This window comes from Formica exsecta, unplaced genomic scaffold (genome assembly GCF_003651465.1).
Source record: "Formica exsecta isolate Colony F162 unplaced genomic scaffold, ASM365146v1 scaffold96, whole genome shotgun sequence".
Taxonomy (NCBI): domain Eukaryota; kingdom Metazoa; phylum Arthropoda; class Insecta; order Hymenoptera; family Formicidae; genus Formica; species Formica exsecta.
This window is the reverse complement of record NW_021853724.1, coordinates 154,024-176,908: the sequence shown is the minus strand read 5'-3', so window position 1 is coordinate 176,908 and position 22,885 is coordinate 154,024. Positions and strand designations below refer to the sequence as shown.

The following is a 22,885-nucleotide window of genomic DNA, read 5'->3' as shown; positions in this document are numbered from 1 at the left end:
GGGCGTCATGAGAAACTTGTCGGCCGTAAAAAACTAACACGATTTGGTGTATATAGTATTCGTTTTCGCGCGAGCGTTTTCGAGTTATTCGCGATCGAAGGAGCGTTACGCGCGCGCGTATCGGCGCGCTGCCAGCAGGGACTGTCCCAACGGACGCTACGGGAGTCCGCAGCCGGCATAGGCTCAGTTGGCAGCAGCACGCACAGCGAGTAGCATCAACCATGGCCGATATCTCGAAGGACGAGCTACGCAAGGAGATCACCGGTAAGTGGCGATATCGCGCGATGTAGACGATTCCGAGGCCGTATTATCCCGTAATCCTACTCATCTCGGGCGTTAGCGCGCGTTACGCGTTCGCGCTGCATCGGCAATACGGGCGAAATCGGGCTCTTTGCTCTTGCGACGTGACGTCTTTAGCGCGCACGTATGTGCCCAAGTGGCGTGCCCCACGCCGGCCATTACAATCGCGGTTCGCCGTATTTCGCCACCTACGTATCGGGCTAACGGCGTGATAGCCCGGATAGACGGCTCGTGCAATCCGCTCTGGATTTTCGGAGCAGCCACTTCGGTGACCAGGCGAAAAGTCGGATTTTTCCTCGTTCGCTATAAAAAGATAGCTTTTCTCGCCCCGACCTCGCGGCGGCCCGTGTATATGACGCGTCTCGAGTGTGTGGTGGCGCGCGCCTATCGCTCTCGCTCTCTCGCATTCGTGTCTCATTGCCTCATATATCTCTCTCTCTCTCTCTCTTTCTATCTCGTCATTCTCGCGTATACTTAACACCGCGTCACGACGGATTTTTGCGTCGTGGTAGATAAAAGAAAAAGAAGTGCGTATTCCTGCGCGAATCTCCTTCGAGAAAGGAGATTACGCTCTTCGTCGATCGCAACCGAGCGCGCGCGCGTTGCCCTTTTTCCCTCCTTTGCGCGCCTCTCTCGTATCGCCGATTGGATAGTCATTGGTTATAACCGCCACCGCACACACATACGTACATACATACATGCATACACACGCATACATGGCCGTTACCGTGCTCCTCTGCCCCGAGAGATATTTGTCAGTTTACTGTCTTTTCCCGCCGCGGTGTAAAAGAGCGCTGCCTCTCGCCATTACAACCGCGACTCGCCCGTTGTAAATTACATAGCGAGCGCGGTTAACGAGAGGTAGCGCGCGCGCGCGCGCGTATTTTTTCGTTAGAGATTTTCGGCGAGAATCGACCGAGAGCGCGCGCGCACGAGAGAGAGAGAGAGAGACCCGCGTTCCCTCTGCTACGCTACCTTATCTCTCCCTCGCGTTCTCTCTCTCTCTCTCTCTCTCTCCCTCTCTATCTTCCCTACTTTCGTCTTCTCGCGGTTTTCGATCTTTTCCGGAATCAATGCGCCGGCCGATTGACCGCGTCGCGCGGAGAAAAATCCCTCCGCGTCCCGTTTCATGCGTCGCGTCGTCGCCTCGTCGCGTACTTGCAGAGATATCTTTCCGTTAATGTCTCCGATCGGCGATGACCGGTACGGCCGGCGCGCGCCACGGCGGCCATTTGCGCTCGATATTTACTAGATCCCCCGACGCGCGGGAAACCGTACTATACCCCAGATCACGTACACACGCCAGAAGCGCCATGTACGTAAGCGCGGAAAAATGAATGGCGACGCATATATACTCTCGCTTTTTTTTTTTGAATGCAGATATCGGGAAAGAAATAAATGAGCGTATATATTTCTTAATTTATCTTTTGCCGTGTGTTTTTTTTTTTCTCCTCCTTTGCGTTGTTCCTTTCAAATAATAATAGAAATTCTGACGAATAAAATGTTTCTGTAAGAAAACATTCTGTGAGTCATATTTCATAATTAACATTGATGGTTCAAACAAGAATTGTGTAATATATGACTATGTTTGGTATTAGTGTTAAAAACTTTGCATATTTTTTTAGTTTTTCTTAATAATAATGAAATAATAATAAATAATAATAATAATAAATAAATAAATGTTAAATAAAATGGGTAAAACATCTTGACACACATATTGATAAAATGTTTATTAATTTTGTTTAGCTATCCTCAAGGATGCTGATCTCACTACAATGTCTGCTAAAAAAGTGAGGCAACAAATCGAAGAGAAACTTGATATTGACCTCATAGAAAGGTAAGCGATGAGTAGGGAATGTGATTACGAATGTAAATAATTTTGTTTATGTCATTATAAAAGCCAATTTATGTTATGCGATACGAAAAATCAACATGCGTTTACATATATAAAAAATAACAGACGCAGAAATGATAGCAATTTTAATTTTCAGTAGATTTATATTATATAATAGGATCCAAGACGCTATCACATATAAAGTATTTAGTCATATTTATTAGGTATTTATTCATAGTAAATTTGTAATGACATATAAAGACTATTTTTTCTCACCAACCCAAATCACTATTCTTCCTTGTTTTTATCTTCATATATATGCAAGATTAATATAATTATGTTTGTGTTAATATATTTATATAATATAAAAAAACATTTCTTATATCACATATTCTATTTGTTGTATCGTCAGTGTAAATCAACTTTAATTATAAGTTGTATATTAATAAAATATTATAGTGTAGATATAAAAATGCAAACGATAACTATAAAATACTTTGTTTTCTTCATATCTTAAAACAATACTTATAATGAGATATGTATTTTCAAGTAGAGAAGAGAATCGTTTCTTTATCAAATTTAGCTTAACCTATCATATGCATGATAGATTTGAATGAAATATTACTACGATAATTTATCTTTTAATATGGCAAGCATTCAATTCAATATACATGTTATCATTAGAAGTGAATAAAGCTGAAAGCGGACATATAATAGGCACTTGTGCATTGTAAAATAATGCAGAAGAGAGTCTCTCAACGTCCAAGAAAAAAAAAGAGGAATTCTGAGTGGAACTGAAATAATAATTAGATATAAGTTACCACCTCGTTCCTCCTCTGACATGCACATTTTAGTTTACACATTCCTATTTTAAATATCTTACATATATTTATGAATTATGTTCTTCTTTATAGGAAAAAAGAAGTTGACGATTTAGTCATGGAATGTCTTCAAGAAAAACAAGATGGAGGAAAGAAAAAGAAAAAGGCTGCTAGCGAAGAATCTGAAGACGGTGAAGAGGAGGAGGAGGAAGGATCCGAAGAAGAAGAGGAGGAAGAAGAAAAGAAACCAGCCAAGCGAAATCCTGCTAAAAAGGCTCCCAACAAACGTAAGAAGGGTTCTTCCGATGATGAAGAAAGCGCTAGTGATGATGATGCCAGCGACGAAGAGTATAGCCCAAAGAAACCTAAAGTTGCACCCAAAAAAAGTAAAATATATTTTTGTTATACACTGTCGAACAATTAAGTTTCGAGACATGCTTCGCATTTCCGAATGTTTGATCCGTTCAATGTTGACGTGTTGTCAAGCGTTACTTCCATTACACCAATTTTTAAACAAAATTTTGTAACACGACTTTGCGTTACTGTATTTCATTAACTATTGGACCAAATTTAAAACTTGTACCATGTGTCGAGTATTGAGTTGTGAATAACTCTAATTGTAAAATGGCAGCACAAACTGATCAAACGTTCGGAAATGCGAAGCGAGTCTCGAAACTTAATTATTCGACAATGTATATATTGTTATTTTATTATTAAGTAATTATTAGCATTAAGATTCTATTAAAAAATGTCAACTTTTTTGTAGATAAGCCTGGAAAGAAAGGAAAAAAGAAGGGAAGCGATAGTGATAGTGACGAAGACTGGGGTAAAAACAAAAAGGCTCCAGGAAGTACAGCAAAGAAAGGTGGCGGTAGCAAAGGCAAGGGTGGTGGCTATACACGCGCTATCACGCTATCTCCAGAACTCGCCGCGGTTGTCGGCGCAGAACAAATGGCTCGACATGAAGTCGTGAAAAAAGTATGGAGTATCATTAAAGAAAGGAATCTTTATGTAAGTATCATTATTGATGTCATCACTTATCTAAAATTTTTCATACTATGAGACATTTTTTATTTCACCAATTTGGTCGTACATTAGAAGTCACATACTAGCTATATATATATATATGTCAAATATTTACAAAAAGTTGCTAATAAAATGATTGGGGTTTTTACAGGATCCTAAGAATAAACAATTCGCAATTTGTGATGAGGAATTAATGAAGGTAATCGGCGTAAAGCGCTTCAGAACTTTTGGTATGATGAAATACCTCAAAAATCACTTTGTAGATTAAATCATATTTCAATCCCGATCTCTGACAAGTTATATACATATATAACATATTCCAAGGTGCGTCTCGTGCACCTCTCCATCTTTCTCACGATACATATATATACATATATATATATATATACATGAAACACAACGTATTTCTTGCGACTTAAGACTTTAGACCATGTTTACACCATTCCGACGTATTCTGCCGCCCATCGTAATCGTTTTGTCCCATTGGTTATTACAATAACGTACTTTGACCCTATAAGCATCATAGATATGACTTCCAACAAATGTTAGGAATAACGTTTTGATAATGTGCAACAAGTATAATTGCCAATGATTACCGATGACTTTATCTAATATTGGGACAATTATTACCATGGACGTTCAGATGATTTCGAAATGTGAATACATTACAGTGGCCAATAGTCAATAAGCTGGTTTTAAGTCATTTAATTCAAAATAAATGTTATATTATTTGTATGATCATGATTAATAATAATATCTTATTCCAAACGCGGTAACACGACGCACCATTATAATAATGACATTTAAATGAATTAGAAAAAAGTGAGAGAGAGTACATTTAAATTTGAAAGTGATTTTTTTTGAGAAGTTTTATTTTATTTTAACTGACACATTTATCACATTGGTGTGTGGCACAGTTGCTTTCAATATATATTTAAGATATGGACTAGACAAATTTTTTTCCCATCTTTTTTGTATTATATCAATAATTATCTTAAAAAAACCATATGGTATTTTTGTCTTTTCTTTTTACCCTTTTAAAAAAAATGCTTCTTGGTAATATTGGATGCAACAGAATGATAGATTTCATCTCAAAAAAGTGTGGATGTTTAAAAGAAATGCGGAAAAATAAAGAGAGAAGCTATGCGAAAAATCATCCTGTACCTCTTCTGTATAATAGCTACATTATACACATGAAAATGTAAGCAAAGTTTAATTGTATTATCGTGTAATTACTAATTATTGTCGTAATATAGATTTCTTGGTGTAAAAATTGAAAATCTAACATTTAAGATCTAATGGTAAAACAATATATTCATTGAAAAGTACGATATAAGCACATTAAAAGTCACAATGCGAGCAGCGGTCACTGGCGCAATGTTGAAGTGTAGGAAGTAAAATAGGCTCACGGAGCGAGGTGCGGAATCTTAACCGCATATGTCTGTTCGAGCTTCGACATGTGTAAAATTCGTGTATTTTGAATATAAATTAAAGAAATGCTGGCCTAAACCACGAGGAAAGCCACACGAATGAAATCCTACAGTTTGCGATAACGAAAGCATACATACGCGAGAAAAATATGTGCGCACGGAATGATGAATTATAATGCTAATATTGTGTTTTCTAAAAAGAAAAAAAAATGGTTTAAGCTGTAATGTTCCGTGAAATGTATTTGGAAATGTCATTAAAAAGAGTATTGCTTTCATTTTTTTTTAAACTGCGTCTTGCGTGTAATTTATTTCAATTATTTCCTAGTACTCCTCTAAACATTGCCCAATATATATCCTTTAATGTTCTAAATAAATGTAATCTCATGTATTATTGATTATTTACGATGCTGTAATATTTTTTGTTCTGTGATTAATACGTATCACGCGTGCGTGTCACTCATTAAAACATTTATATGTATACAAGATCACATAAGTATCTAAGAAATTGAGAGATTAAAATTTTTATAAGTGTTCAAGCTCCTCTTCCAAAAACGATACAACATGTTGATTATCATCCCGTCTGCCTCGCAAGCCAAATATGAACGTTTTGAGATTCTTTGTGTTTGTATAGTTATCTCTTCTGGTTTGAACTTCCTTATCCTGAGGCGGAGTTGCTTGTACGTAAACACCTTGTGAGTTGAATGTCTGCGTACTACGAGTAACGCATCGACTTATGTTTGCCTGAAAAATTATCATGTGTGAAATCAAACATCTTTCATCTACAGAGCTAAGAAAAAACACAAAGCAAAGTGCTACATAACACACACATGAAATATATTACATATATATTGCAATACATCATGACATTTTACAAGAAATAATTTATCAAAATATTAAAAATTATATATGAATTAAAATGTGGGGTACTATTAAAAAATTACTATTGTTAAATGAAAGAAAATGTATGTTTGAAACATAGAAAAATATATCTCACTGATTAAATATTTTCTGGTAAGGCTAATAAAAGTCGACTCACCAAATGCAAAGCTCTTCGTCTCAATTCCCAAATATTGGAAGTATAATCTTTATCGATGTAAGGTGGTAATATGTGAACGTCCGTTTGAATCTTTTGATCATGACGGACTTTTAACTGCAATCCTTTCTCCGTGATTCTTGTGGAAAATGAATATTCTATATCTCAGTGTCAGATAAATACACTACGAAGTGCGATTTTATGATCATCAACTCACTCTTCTTGACTTTGCATGGCTTCAATTTCTTCGTGTAATTGGAACAGATGTATATGTTCCGGATGATTGCGAACGAAATTGAGCGCCTCGTAAACGTACCTATTAACAGTCGGTGCTGAAAAAACCACTGATTACTTTTATTTACAAACAAAAGTACCTGTCTGGATTTTTTCCGAATTTAGCTGCCGCTTCGGGCGATTTGAAAGCGTAAAATTTTCCTCGCCATTTTGCCACACCGTTGTTCGGATTTCCCGGTATTAAAGCTCCTTTGGCTGTGGCGAACGTCCATGCGCAAAATCCTAGAAACTGATATACTCTTTTTTTTTTAATTACGTGAAAATTTATTTGATACAGTTTTTCAAATAAAATTGCATGTAAATATTTTGACATGTACAAGGGTATTTCATTTCTTTAATCTTATAAAATTATACAAATATATATATAAATACTATTCTACTGCGGTTACCTCTAAATTAATCTTCTCGAAATCCTTCGTGACATTTGGATAATATATTAAACATTCTCCACATTCCGCTGTAAAAATGTAAATATTTATACCGTCAAAATAAAATCAAAGGATAAACATATCCGTTTTAATTTAAGACTTATCTTAATTTAAACATCCGATAATATAATCCGATAATTTAATTAATTATCTTTAAATATATCTGCCACAATTTTTGATAAATATAGATTCCACAGAATAATCTTTACTTATTAAATTGCCCATAGAACGTTCCAATCTTTCAGCGTCAGTCAGAATATCCAATTCCTGAGCTATGTCATCCAGCTTTTGATCGTAGACATTTACAGTCTATGACGCAAATATATATCATGCTGAATACATATTTTTAAGAAATATGTTTAAATAAATATTATAAATGAATGTATTGATACCTTATTACTCAAATTCTGTAATTCCCAGAGGAAATTGTTAATGCTGCTCAAAATGATCACCTCATCTTGCAAACCCATCCATATATCCGCTAGATCAATAAATTGTGGCTAATAGGCAGATTATACATCATTATATTTCATCACATAAAAATTCTGCTAATAGAAAAAAAACTGCGAATGAGAGAATTTCTTTATGTGGAACGACTATGATGTTTATACGAAAACAAATTTTATCGAAAATGTTAAAAGCGAAATTGGAAAGATTCTATAAATATTTCAATTCCTGGAAATATAATAAAAGTCGGAATGTTAACAAAGTATTGTAATTATGCTGTGTGCGTCAATTACAATCTATTCTTTTAGGTAACGTTAGCAGTCGTATTTACGTAGACTTCAGCAGTGGGAATGGCTGTTTTGTATCGAACAGTATCGTACAGTTTGAAGAGTCGCGTTTGAAGACGGTCCATCAGAGTCTTCACTGCATTCTCGCTGCGCTCCACATCGCTCAACAGCTTTCTACAACGATATCATATTCAAAATTATATCAATTGCATAATTAATATTACGTGACCTCTTTCGAAAGGTACCGGATGTAGATCTCTTGCTGACGACTAGCCGTTAACATCTCGATAGCCCACTTGATGTGCTCTTCCAGATCAGGCGTCGCTTTTTTTATAATCGCGTTTTCCAGAATAGATGTAAATTTGTACACCTTGGCCATTAGTGGCTCTAATAGCTCGAGGACAGAGTTACGGGTCTTCGTTAAAGCTTCTTGTAGGATGCTGGGCACTGAAAGCAATTATCATTATAATCGTTCGTAGCAAAAGCGTGCATATATTTTTTTCTATTTCGCTCAATATCGTTCGAATTTAACTATTATCCATGCTCTTACGATCGTCGATCCCTTCGCCGCCGCGTTGACGATCTCTATTAAATAAACGGATTCCAGCAATTATGCACATCAACTCCATCAACTGTTCCTCTTTCTCCCGTTTTGGCAAAGTCACATAATGAGGCAACTCGGAAGTATCCAAGACGCTCCGCAGCGCCAACGAAACTTCTCTAATGTGAAATATTATAGTCTTGCAATATTATCAGGCATACTAATCTTTATTCATTAAAGATTCTATGAGGATTTGAGCATAATAATAATAATAATTTAATCAATCATTCTTAAATATAATATCCGTGCAAATTCCAACCTATAGATGAGAATTATCTTTACATTTATTGGCAATAGTAACGTGATAATTGACACAAGAAATTTTTTTATGATCGAGAAGATGAGAAACTAAATACATCATTTTATTTGATTTTATTCAACTCTAAATTTTTATTAAATCATAATGAATTATTAAATCATATGAATGTGCGAAATACTTTAGAATTGAAGGGACCGTAGGGCTTCCGAGACCACTTAGCAGCGTTATCACTGCCAATATTTTATGATAATATCTTTCCGTATCCTTCCCACTTTCCAATTTAGTAGTCTCGCAAATTTCGGCAACCAGAGGTTCAGTCTTTTGATGCAGTCGTAACCGATGCTTTTTGACAGTTTCGTCTGGGGAAAGTGTGAAACCGCGCATAACACACTGTGATTTATAAAATAAAAACGTAAAAATAACGAATCAGAAATCTTTTTACCTCTGTCATGATAATGCTTGACAAAGTACAGCTGATTTTTCAAAGTTACCAGACTGGGTTTGCTCTGGTCACATAGCCTCTCCACTATCGCTTGGGTTACTCTCGCATTGCTCTCCTCTTCGTTTTCTTTTATTCGATATATTGGATTTAATTGATACAGGGAAAGCTAGAATTATTTTTAGAAACAATAATTGTAATTATTGTTTATACGTTGCTTCGAGACAAAGTGCATTTCAATAATATTTCTTTGATTATTAAATTACCAAAAACGAGGCCAAATCCTTAGTTACTGGTGTTTCTTTCACTTTACATTCGTTTACGATCCTTTTCGTCAATTCTTTTCGCACATTTTCCATCGTAGGAAGCAAATAACACTCCTCCTTCGGCTGATTTAGAAAGTCTCACTTGCTACAGTACGTTGTGGATTCAAACAAAAACATCCATCCATAAAGTTTGATCAATACTTGCATCGGAACCATTTGTTGTCGCTGTATTTGAAGATTCCTTTCAATCTCTTTAAATATTATTGTAGAACTGAAGAGATTATTGTTCATTGCACAAATAACTTTATGTAATAAAAGCAATGATACGAAAATATATAATCGCACCACAAAAAAAAAAGAATAATTTTGTATCGATTAATATATTTCTTACTTATTTCACACATCAAAATGTATATACAAGTACAAAGTTTCTCGATGCAAACATAAATTTATGATTAATATATTTATTACTTATTTCCTGCATTAAAATATGTATACACAAACACGAACTTTATCCAGCATGGATTTATGATTAATATATTTATTTCACATATTAAAATATGTGATACAAAGCACAAACTTTATCGATAAGTCCAATTTTTAAAAACATGTGTATTTATATTTTACATTTAATACTATGTGCTTTATTTAAAAAATAAAAATGCAATATTCTTTCAGATAATGGAAAATCGTAGTAGCTAGGAATCGGATTTATCAACATCTTATTTTCTCTCTCGACGTGTGAACCTTGAAAATCTTTTTCCAAATTTCAAAAATCAATTTTTTAATTACAAAAATCACATCGTCAGTGATCAAATGATTGCGCGCGTATTTAAATTCGAGCGCGCTCGCGGTCGTGCGTGCTCGGCCATTTCCGCGCCGCTTCGTCTCTCGCCGCCATGTCGACGGCGGGAGTGGGGGTCGCGGCCGACTTCAGAGCTGTCACGACGGTCGGCGCGAACCGAACGGAACGGTGTCAGTCGGGCTGGGTGGTCGGTAACGAGAGTGTGGTGTGTGCACGCGCGAACGACAGACGCGATACAGCCAACGTGCGAAGAAGGCGTGTGTGACAGGAGCGTGTGTTGTCATGACGTTCGCGTGAGTCGCGGCCAACGGCGTTTAGGAACCAGCCAGCCGTGTCCGAGTCTCAGGAACATGGCGCGCGATTCCCGACGCGTCGTCGTCGCCGTCGTCGGCGGCGGCAACGGTGGCAGTGTGACAGTGAGGTGCAAACTGGTGCTGGTCTTTTTGGTGTTGCTGTTCGCGATCGTCGTTCCTGCCGCGTACGCCGACAGTCAAGGTGAGTCATGCCGTGAATTTCTCATTAAACACGCTACGTGCGTGTCCTTATTAATGTACGCGGATGTCATTAGCTTCTTATTTTTTCTTCGACGACGTCTACGTGTCGTCGATCGTTATATATGTACATATTGTACTATTACAGTGATACCAGTCGCTCTTATGCTCGTTTGTAATTAACTGTCATCTATCATCTCGTTTGATTCAATTCGTAGTATCGGTATGAATAGTACTGATAACGAATATCGTACGATATGAAGTTGACGTTATAGGGAGAAAATAATCCCGCGCTTGTGTGTTTCAAGGCCGTTCGATTTACCTCTACGTTTTATTCATTTATAAGGCGTTTGTTATTGTTTTCCTCGCTTATCATACGTGTTTTTTTTTCTCAGTGTCTGAAATGAAATTTATATTTATTTTACTGTGTTAATTTCACACATATAGTTCCTTCAAAAATATGAAGAGATATGAAATCCGTGTGATTCGCGCCAAATTCACATGGCAGCAACCATACGTGATTTTTTATTTTTTTTTGAGCGCACAGTCATATATACAACTTTCAAATCTACGATTTCTCTTTCATCTGCGGTTTACGTTTCTGATTGCGCCGATTGTGAAAGTTTAATCTCCTTTTTAATGATTGTGCGCTCAGATAAGAAATTGTTTTCTCCATTTTGTTATAAATTATTTTTTACATCTCTGTTTATATCTTTGTCATTTCAAATATGTAATATATATATTACATATTTGTATTTTTCTTTCTAAATATATATTTAAGACATATATTTGACTTAAAAACTTAAATATTTCAATTTAAAAAATGGTAATTAGTTGAACGGATTTAGTCAAATTAATAATTTTTTTTTCAGTGTACATTAAAATAATATTTAAGAAATATATTTATATTTGAGCAACAAATTGTGCAATGATTTACGAAAATATCAAATACATACATACACATACACATAATACTGTGTGTGCGTTTATAAATTTAATAAGATCGATTCATTATATTTATTATTTTTAATTTACGAAACAAATTTTTGCGTGATTGATTAATGACACAGGAATTGACGCGACTCACACACATATGACACGTTCTCATATGATCGATGAATCGTTTGACATGTTTTGTTTATACTACACACCATTTATTGCACTTTCATGGTCACGGAACGTGACTGACGTCATTGCATGTGATTTCGTTTGCAATACATATACCTGTCGTTTGGGTGAGATGATCCGCGTCGTTTGTTTCTTCAGGGAATTCTATAACCACGGATGGAATTCCTTTGTTCGTTATAATATCGTGTCGTGATACGTGATGTTATTCCAAGAGCAAATCTCAAGCTCCGCAAATCGTATTTGAACTAATAATCAACTGGTTGCTGTATAATACATGTTTTATGTTTCATGTCTCATATATGTCAAATACATTCTATACAAAATTTATATATTAAAAATTTGCTGAATACTATTTTTTTGCAATTTTAAAAATTTCAATATTTTTATAAGTATTCTATATTATATTGCTATACTATAGACGATATATATAATTTTAATTTTAATGTTTGATATATACTTAAAATTTTTCCCACTTAATATAATCATTTCAAAATATAAAAGGTCGCTATATATTTATTTTGTAATATATTTAATTATATTAATATAGAAATAGAGAAATAAGAATTGTAATGCTGTATGATTTTATTTATAATATGTGATTTGAATTTTCTAATGGAAAATAATTTTTGGTGTCGCATCATTAATGATTGTGATGGATATGAATTGTAAAAACATCAACAATGTTCAAAGGACCATGCAGGATCCATTTTATTTTTAATATAGAAAATCGATAAATAGATATAATTATCGATAACTTTATCGAGAAAATTGTGTAATGTGAAGCGACTATGATAAGGATTACGTATTTAATTTAACGGAGATGTATTAATCTGTATTGCATTGGCTTCACATTGTTATATTTAGCTCTTTTCATGTTATTTTAAATGATTTTCTCATTTTCTATCAGACTATTTGGTCACTGTTCTTGACACATTTTTCAAGGTGATGCACTCATCGTTATGACAGAAAATAGAACATATAAAGAAAACAGTAGAATATTTTGGAGCGGCCGTAAAATTATTTGATTCTAATATTCCTCGTAAAATAGAATTTCATTGTAAACTCCGTTGCGAAAATTACAGCGTGACAGTCGCACCACGTTTACACTGATAAGGACGCAATGTAAAGAGTTTCATTGTATCGACGACCTTTCTGAGATGTAAGCGCGATTATGTAAATTGTCACGCGTGCACCTCGGTGACTTTATTCATTGTAAATAAGATGACAATCGTCACCGCTCCTTCTTATTCTTCAAATACGCAACTCTTAATGATTAGCATACTGCTCAAGGTACGGACTGTCACGATAAAGTAGAAAAATTTCTAATTTATCTGCTCACGCGCGCGAGAGTAGATTCATTATATCGATAATCGAGCGCGAACACTTTGATAAGATCTCATCATTTTAAAAATTTTGAATAGCGAAGCGTTTGCGAAATCGATGGAACATACGTATCTCTGGCGATTAACGTTTAAATTAAATTTTAATCCGAGAATATTCCTTTCCGATAACGAAGGTTATTAAACGATGAATCGTCGCGATCGGTTCCGCTGCAGTTCGGATAGTGCGAGTATAAATAATCGCCCTCGCGTATAAAAAGGAGGTCCCCAGCGAGAATGGAAGTATCCTGACAAAGGGCGCCGTGGAATTTATGTCCATTGTTGGACTCGGGGGAGAGAATCGCCAGTTCGTCAGTGCAGTCGATAAAAATTTATGGGTGTATGTTGAATGTAAATGCGATGGCGGCCGTACGAAGGATTTATGGGGATTTACATTACGATTTATTTATTCTTTCCGATCATGTGAGGCGAGCACGTACGTTAGACCTCCAAAAATGCTTGGATTTAAAGGCTGTCTGCCTTAACGTTGAATCGATCGCAACGCGAAATTCTCGCATATTTCGTTTTAGCTTCAAACGATCGGTCGGAAAATATCACATAAAAATAAGAAATGTTTCTCTCATATATTATATATACGATATATTCGATATTAAACTGAAAAGAAAATATATAAGAAGAGAAGAAATATACAGGGTGTTTCAAGTCAGGTCAATGAAACTTCAGAGTCTTATAAGAAATTGAATTTGGAATAAAAAAGTTTCTATAAATACAGAAAACTTTTTACGTTAAAAAGTTGTAGCTAATAAACTTTAAAAAATCACGTTTTTTGATGATTTTTAAAAATAGCTTCAAAATTCTTCATTCATTTGAAAAAAGTAACGAAATAAATCTGATGGGTAATTAAATAACAAACTAAATTATACCAATTTCATTTAATTCCGATAAGGCATTAAAAAAAAAAAAAAATAAGCTCAAAATAATGAAAAAAGCAGAAATTTGAAAAAATCACCTTTCGATAGTCTTTTTGTAAACACTACATTCGTAGTGAAAATATTGCAAACGCAAATATAAAAATGTTCTTATTAAATTTTAATCATAACTAATTACTTACAAAGAATTTATTAATTATAACTTTTTAACGAAGCGTTTCCGGACTTATGTTTATAGGAACTTTTTTGTTCCAAATTCAATCTTATAATACCCTGAAGTTCCATTGGTCTGGAATATCCTATATAGGAAAACAAATATGTGACACTCCGATGTAATTATATTATGAACATATGTATATATCAAATAAATCTCTGAGATAGTTGAATCTAACCGAGCTTTCGCGCAAGGGCGCATTGCGTTCACAGCTGCGTGAAAAAGCCGCCAGCTGCAAATGAGTAATGTCAGAATGCTCGCGCGATATGTAACGTGGTGGGAAAGTGGTTAATCGCACTCGCGGCGGAGATGGAATAGAGATGTACGTATAATCTTTATACGTCAACGAGATGTGCATATAGCCTCTCGATGCGTCGTACATTACTGTTCCCCTCCAAATCGTAAATCCGATTTTATATTCCCTGAGTTACAAATCATTTCTGACAGCAAATTCTCGTAGAGCTGCGCGCATAAATATAATTTAATTTTAACCGTTAACGATTTTTATTATTTTTTTTACGAAACGAATTCTATTTTTCGGCTGATATAAAAGGACTGGTTGGAGATGTAGACGCTCTCACAAATTTGTTTTATAAAATATGAAATGTGAAATATTATAACAGCGCATCGACTTCATTTATACCACTGGTGTTGCGACCAAGTTTGGCTTAGCGCGCGTTATTTTCTCATCCTTCTCGGAATGCTTGACAGGCCGTGAAGGTGCCGACAAAAAGACCTTGATGCTGCCGCTTGGTACTTCGGCGTATTGAGAGCTGCTTTTATTTTATTTTATTTTATCTAACCAACTTCTTACGCCATTCGATTTCTTACCGTACTCTCAACTCTTTCAGTACCTACGTGCTACATATTTTTTTTTAAACTTTATCCATATTTTATGAAATGTTATAAATAAAATCTTTATCGAATTGTAACTTCCTGGAATTTCGTATATCTCTATCATATGTATCTAAAATATATATATATTTTTTTTGGGGGGATACCTATGATAGATGTATACGAAATTCCAGGAAGTTTATAATTCGATAAAGATTTTATTTATAATATTTTATAAAACATGGATAAAATAATAATAAATATATATGATAATAATGAATTAAATAGAATTAGCAAAAAACATAAATTATATATTTTATCTGTTTCTAAAAATTCTGTTATATTTAATTTTTTGCACGGTCTTCCTGGATATAATACTTAAGAGTGGGAATCCATCCGTAACGAGCTAGGAACGTTCTGCATTTCCGCTCCCCACGATAAAAAAGCGAATCATCATCGGTTGAGTCACCATCGTCGAGCGGTTGTCAGTGCGAATGGATCGCTGTTAATCGATGATTAACGCAACCCTCTCGACGATGCCGATGCTAGTCGAGAGTGCTTCTTCGAGTCGGCATGTTATTCATTAAGTATTCACCCGTAGAATGACGAGTGACGTCCAACGAAAGAGATCGATTCACGGTGACTTCCATTTATTTCTCATTCCGCGCGAGTGCAAAACGATGACAAATTGCACATTGCCTCTTCGCGAAGATGTTCTGTCGCGCAAAGAAAATGTAACAGTAATGGCATTATAATTTATGTACAAAGTACAATTGACATCGTGCCATCAAAAAATTACACTTATTATAAGTTATCTTTTTGCTATAACATCCTTCTTTGATGAAGAATTTCAGAATGAGAGAGAGAGAGAGAGAGAGAGAGAGAGAGAATTATTTTAGCAAAATGATAAGTACTACATCTCTTTTATTTGTTTAATTTACATAAAAATGAGATGTAAAACATGGTATAAAATCGCGCGTGTTTGATACATTTATAAAAAATTATATTTCGTGGCTTTTGTATATATAAAGCTCTTTTAATTATATGGCAAAGTGAATAATTGTATTATAATTGAAACATAAAGATATTCGAAACGTTTTCACAATGTATAAACACACACGTGTAAGAGAATGTCAAATATACATTTTTCGTAAATTTTTGTCGCTGTTTGCTTTTATTATAACATATCGCGAATTCTCATATTAAAAATTGATTTGATATTTTGGTTTAACCAACTCAATTACAGCGATATTAAAATGCAAAACGTGTTTTGCATTCAAATTTAACAATATATTTTTCGGAATTTCTGCAGATGCAACTGACATTTATGAATGTCAGTTTAATCTAAAATTCCTAAAGCGTGAATCTCTGCAAAGCAGAATTTTACGATAGCACTAATAATTTAAATGATTTATCTGTGGTGAAAAAGTATTAATAAATGGAGCAGTTTATCAAATAACATTAAAATGGAAGCGGACTATTATATTTCGTATTCTCTTTCATAATCTTTATAAATCCATAATCCTCTCGTATATTTTTTGCGTAAATGCAATTGAAACAGTTTTTTTATTAAAGCTTGCTTACACAAATAGTTTGTGAGAAGATTAACGTATTATATTAAAAATTTCGAATACAAACCAGTTTAAATGCTTCTCTTTTCGAATCTCGATGCAAAAATATATCGATCCGAGAGCGTGCGAGCGAGAAAAAAATCAATTATCATTCACGTGTGATTTTATCGAATGGAAACAATGGAATAGGCGTATTAATATTTTCTCGCGCATCTCATACTCGTTTGACGAAGATAAAAAGGAAGAGCAGAAGAGATTTTCCGGTCTCGCGCGGCCCCGGGGAAGAAATCGATCGGAAAATTCACACAGGTGAACGGAAGGGAAGGCACGGGGTGAAGCACCTCGTTATATGGAAAAATCGAAAATCTCGTCCGACCGGTGTGATCGACTATAGCCGCTACAGTAGCTATTCCGTAGCTTATTCACGAGCAAGTATTAGCCGGGACTGTGCGAGTCGCCCGAAGCACCGAAGCCGCTCGTTAAATTCTTCAACATCGTTCCATTTACCCACTTCGCAATAAAATCGCCGACGTATTAGTCGCCGGTAACAATGTCAGTATGGTCTATAAAAGCTTTATCGCAAATGCATTCGTTTCCCTCTGTTCTCTGCGCGAGCGAGCGCGGGTAACTCGCGTTGCGAGTTTCACGCGCGATTTTTACCTTTGTTCATTAAACGACGCGACCTGGTTCCGCGACCTCTCTTTACACAGCGCATCCGCTGTCATTATTTCGCAATTGTATTAGCTTTATATCGCGCTTTAATGGCCCGCGTGCAGAAGAAAACGACGCGAGTGTTATCCGGACAGGATTAAAGGTTTATTAAAAAATGAGCATTCTCGCTTCGTCGTAGCTACTCAAAGTACGCCGATATACTATTTATCCTCCATTACCGTCACCTTCTTTGGGTAGACCTGCATTTACCGGAACTATATAAGCGTACAAATCGCACGACCGGCTAACTGTAAAGCGCGGCGTTAACGGACCTCCCGTTACATCGTTCGAAGAACATTCGTGATAATCTTATATAAGAAATAGTTGGAACACAAGTTGCTTTTATTACGCTGTAAATATAGATGACCTATAACTAGAGATGTAAATAGAAAAAAATAAGTCTGGTTTTTTTGTTTCTTTTTTCAAATATTTAATTTATGTTTTGATTATTGCAAATTGATTTTTTATTATTTTTTACTTTCTAGATAATAGATTTAAATTAACCATTATTATTTTAAATGTATAAACTAAAACCAATTCTGTTATTTTTTATTTTATCTTTTTGAAAACAATTTTAATGGATTAACGAGATTTTTGCGGTTAAAATGATATCAAATCCGGATAATTTTCAATTATAGATGCAAAACAAAAATTTTTATTAAGCATCTAATTGAAAATTATCCGAATCATGTTGAATTTGATGTAATTTGTCGCAAAGGTTAATCCATTAAAATTACTTTCGAAAAAAATAAATTAAAAATATAAAAACTTTAGTTTTTTTTTATTATGTTAACAAAAAAAAAGTATAAAGAAAATAATATTACATTTAAAAAAATAATGAAAAAAACGCTTTTTTCAACTGTTTTTTCCTATCAGAAAAAAAACCGGTTTTTTTACACCTCTAACTGCGTTAATTTTCGAATGTTGAAGTAGAGCATATCGTAAACAATTGTTTCCTCTCTCTTTAAATTATATTATTTTATGACTATTAATTAATCTCATTATGCTTGTTATTATTTTTATATTTACGTTCCGTGTACTTTTAAATATTTTTATTGCTAGGTTAATTGCATTCCATATGTCTGAGTTTGTGTTGCTTAACCGGATGGTTCAAGCTTGGAAACGGCTGCGAAAGCAACTTGATGAGTCATGCACATAATGTGCCTGACTCATTAGCCGAAAATTGAAGCATATTTAAAAAACTTGTTTCCACGACGCGCTCATTAGATGCATAAACAGTACTATTAATAATCGATTTGTTGGTGTATATATAATTTCGATGGCAATTAAACGGCCGTAAGTGCGCTAAATTTATCGTTCGCGCACTCTGGATGTGCCATAGGATGTATTCATATAGAGACGATGGGAACTGATGGAGTAATAACAATTTACATGTTTGTGCGAGACTCTCTCGCATGAATCGGTAGAAACTCATTAGTATTTTCGATTTACAGCCGATCGTATAAATAATTCGATCCTCGCTCAGCGCGATAAGCGGAAATAAATTGTGCTCATTGATGACCAAACGCAATGCACATGAATATAACATTACATTTTTGATTATCGACGCCCGATAATCATCGTGTCTGAATTTGCGATCATCCACGAAAAGCCGTATTTTGACAAAAATGGAATATATACAGATTTATTCACGAGAAAATTATGTTAATTATTGTCATAATAATTTAATTAAATTTTTACCGGCAAAAATATTGTATTAATATATATATATATCGAAATTTTGTGATAAAATATCAGCTCAAATTAATATTAATATTCTATTACCTATCAGTTTGTTGAACGCATGATACATGATATTATATACAAAGTTAATTGATGGGAAATATCGAGCGGATCTAATAACTGTAGGTTTTTGCTGCTGGTAATATATCCTATTTAGTATTCAGAATGTTATTACGATCTCGTGAATCCATTTCCGGTTTCCGAATCATCTGAATCGTTCTATGATTACGGCGGCGTTCTGGGCAATGCGATGCAATTTCGATGAATATTACTATCGCGATTGCATTAACGCACAGGTTATTGGCACGATTCCGTTTGATGTCTGAAACGCTTCCGTTTGTAATTATCGTTATTGTATTTACAAGTTATACGGATGGACTTTATTATGGAATATTGAAATCAGATCCTCCAAATTGTTTTCTACATAAATGCGAAAATTAAATTGAGAAAATTATACCATATTTATTTTACAACATATTTTATCTCGTAAATGTGTCATATGTCAAAACATTGACAAAAGCATGAAAATTTCATAGACTCCACTATTTCTTTTGAGCATCTATGCAAAACTTGAGTTAGATTCATTTATTCGTTTAAAAGTTATTTACTAAAAATTGTAGAAAAATATCATCTCTCTCTCTCTCTCTCTCTTTTTCTGCAAATTACTTTTTTTTTGTTTCTTGCAGTTGATTTCAGGAAGTATTCACGATCAAAAGTTTTTGTCATAAACTAGGAAAAATATTAATTACAACTATTTTCTTTTACAAAGACAAAAACCATATTATTTCGTGATACTTTAATTTTTTTTATAATCCGGATTTATTTATTCGATTTTTCAAACAATATAAACGTAAAAAATATGCTTTTTTTTTAAATTTTGATAGTTTTTTGCTACTATTGTATAGCCAAAACATCCTTAAATAATCTTGTTTGAAGTTAGTAAATTCTGATTATGCGCAGAACAATATAAAATAAAATATTGTATTAAAATATACATACTATTTTAAAAACATAAAAATATTAAACGTTAAACGTATCTAATAATTCATTCTTGAGAATTTGTTTTAAAGTCAATTCTGTTGACACGTGCGCGTCTAATTTTTTTTTTCAAAATTCTATGTATATTTAAAAAATACATAAATGTTAAAATACAATCGTGTATTATTTAAATGCATTGTGTGTTTTACACGTTGTCAAATACTCGTATTTTCGGGAAAATTTTTTATTTCCCTCATGCGACGGACACTAAAAAAAAGAAATGTCAGAAATTGATTGGGATAAAAAATGATGAATATCGTTTTAATTGCTGAGGAGGCTTGTTTTGTGTAGACTTTATTTTGTGGAATTCGCGAAGAAAATTTACTGCTTTTGTCGCTCGATTGAACGTGTTCACGTATGGCAGGGATGCAGCTGCCGAGAAGGGCAATGAAACCTCGCTGCTTTACCTTTCTTCTTTATTGTGTCTACGTCAAAACGCTCCATCGAGCTACCGGGTGTGTCCGGAAGGACAGAAAAGACCGTTGCGATAAAAGGCGAGAAAAAGGGACCGACTGATAGAATGCTCGGACGAAGGAAAATATAGAAAACGATGTCCGACGAAATTTGGTCTCTTGTACTTGGCACAGAGATAGTCGATGTGATATGAGATTTTTTGGAACAAGCAATCAATTATAATTTTTGAAAATTGTACTGAATGTATATTTAGTTCAGTATCTTTCAGAGAGTTGAAAAAATTTCTCGAGCGGAAAGAAAAAATAATTTGATCGGAATAAAAATGCGAGAATATATTTTGAAATTTTACTCACAGTTAATTTTTTTTTCTTTCCAAAAGAAGACAAACAAAGAGATACTAAAATCTAGATGAGAAAAAAGAGAAAAGATACAGATGCCATTGCAACATAAAACGTCCGATAATTACAGTTCTGCTCTATATCTTTCAATATAAAAATTTCCCAGATGCACTTTACGTAATAAGCATCTAACTGCAGCATTATTTTCGTCCTCTTCACTTCTTTCATCTTTCTCACAAGTTTGTTCCTCATTAGCAGTCGAGATATTTTAATAACGATCAAGTAATAAGACAATCTGCGCGCCAAGAATATTTTCTTAAAGCGACTAGCCTGGGAAAAGAATTAAACTTCTCGAGAAGCTCTACACCTCGGTAGCATTACCAGAAAGTGGTCCATTGTCAAACTAATGGCTTAATCGACTGGTAATGGAGAAGAGTATCGCTACGTCTCCACCCACGGACGGCGGGCGAACAAAGAATTTCTTGCTGCGGGCACGGCGTGTCGTGCCCGCAGCAAGAAAGCTCACGTTCATAGCGATGGACAATGATGTGTTGCATCTGCAGTGTAATATATGTCCCGGGAGATGCTCAGGAGCGCGTTAGGTACATCGCACCTGGGGCGTTTCGCATAAAATTGCGAATAGTGTATCGCTAGAGAGAGAGAGAGAGAGAGAGAGAGAGAGAGAGAGAGAGAGAGAGAGAAAGATAGCCGCCAGCTGCATCACATGGGAAATCGCGTCATTTCGAGCGTTATCCTTCGCGTTCGCCGCGAAATAAAAATTCAAATTGCGAACTGACTACCATTCGATGCACAGTTGGAAAATTTGTATTTTCTTGTTAAAAAATATGCCATTTATGTGTTAAATATTTAACACAAATAAAAATAATACAATACACCTATTTTTAATTTTACACAATAGATGTTCCGTATTATTAGTGACAGGATTTATCTGTTAAAAAAAAAATGTTGATTTTATTCTACAATAGGAGTGAGTGAGAGCGGCTACAGATCGTCAATAACATTTTTCCAAGTTAATTTTATCATTAAAAATATATTGATTTTACACAAAATTTCTTTCGAATTACTATGATGTTTGCATTCATTTTGTGTTAAAATATTAACACAGTTAAATTAACACAAATTTGTGTGGACTGTTTGGGACATATGATATCTATTAAATTTAACACAAATTTTTTATCTGTGCGAATTTATTTTTCAATCAATTTTTTTTTTATTATTATTTATTAAAACTAAAAAAAATATACGTATACCCGCATGCATACACGTAACGCTGACAGTATATATTCCTCTCCAATTTGTTAAATTTATCTCAATCCATTATCGCATATTACGGAGCTAAGGAAGGAGGAGACGCGATAATCGATAACGCTTTTTAGAACGATCGTAGGAAATCTCAATTACGCTACGCGGATTTAAGCACGGGTAGAGAATACGTTGTTCGGGCTCGAGCGCTGCTCGAGAACGTTAAGCTCAATGAGAATGATCGATGATGGCGAAGAGGAGGCTCGTGCCATGCGTAGGCGAAGTAGAAGCGATATATGTATATGGCGTGGTGTAGGCGAACCGTGCCAGCCGGCGCGTCATCCGCGTCGTCTGCAGATTGACTCAAATAGAGGAGTCAAATATACGATATGCTTGAGTTTCATATCGATATTCTGCTCGATACTTGTATCTTTCGAAAGTATATTTCAAGATTTTGCAATAAAAATCGAACAGAGAAAGATTTTTGCAGTAATAAAATAATAAAGAATTATGCGAATAATCGAAAAACATGTAGGATATTTCAAAAGTATTCTCTATGAGTGATTGTTAATGATTTTTTATTTTATAATATTATATTAAT

The 22,885-nt window shown here is 34.6% G+C and overlaps 3 protein-coding genes across 3 annotated transcripts in view; 2 read left to right on the top strand and 1 right to left on the bottom strand.

Annotated features, from left to right (window-relative positions):
* The first annotated feature begins 111 nt into the window (after positions 1-111).
* LOC115245368 (upstream activation factor subunit spp27) lies at positions 112-5,611 on the top strand. The gene is made up of 5 exons (XM_029823658.1): positions 112-264; positions 2,047-2,137; positions 3,049-3,341; positions 3,722-3,966; positions 4,133-5,611. Exons 1-5 carry the CDS (start codon positions 222-224, stop codon positions 4,247-4,249), a joined length of 789 nt encoding a protein of 262 aa, XP_029679518.1. The 5' UTR covers positions 112-221; the 3' UTR covers positions 4,250-5,611.
* LOC115245367 (cilia- and flagella-associated protein 206-like) lies at positions 4,836-9,558 on the bottom strand. Its single transcript, XM_029823657.1, has 13 exons — positions 9,466-9,558; positions 9,203-9,368; positions 8,939-9,119; positions 8,451-8,620; positions 8,146-8,347; positions 7,945-8,074; positions 7,559-7,666; positions 7,376-7,475; positions 7,128-7,195; positions 6,819-6,967; positions 6,662-6,760; positions 6,448-6,583; positions 4,836-6,152 (listed from the first exon to the last, which is right to left on the bottom strand). Exons 1-13 carry the CDS (start codon positions 9,556-9,558, stop codon positions 5,934-5,936), a joined length of 1,821 nt encoding a protein of 606 aa, XP_029679517.1. The 3' UTR covers positions 4,836-5,933.
* Positions 9,559-10,422: 864 nt separating this feature from the next.
* LOC115245378 overlaps positions 10,423-22,885 on the top strand; it is a 134,023-nt gene continuing 121,560 nt past the window's right edge. The window contains 1 exon segment of the mRNA XM_029823663.1: positions 10,423-10,765. Within this exon segment, the coding sequence (XP_029679523.1) occupies positions 10,621-10,765 (145 nt within the window). The 5' untranslated portion in view covers positions 10,423-10,620.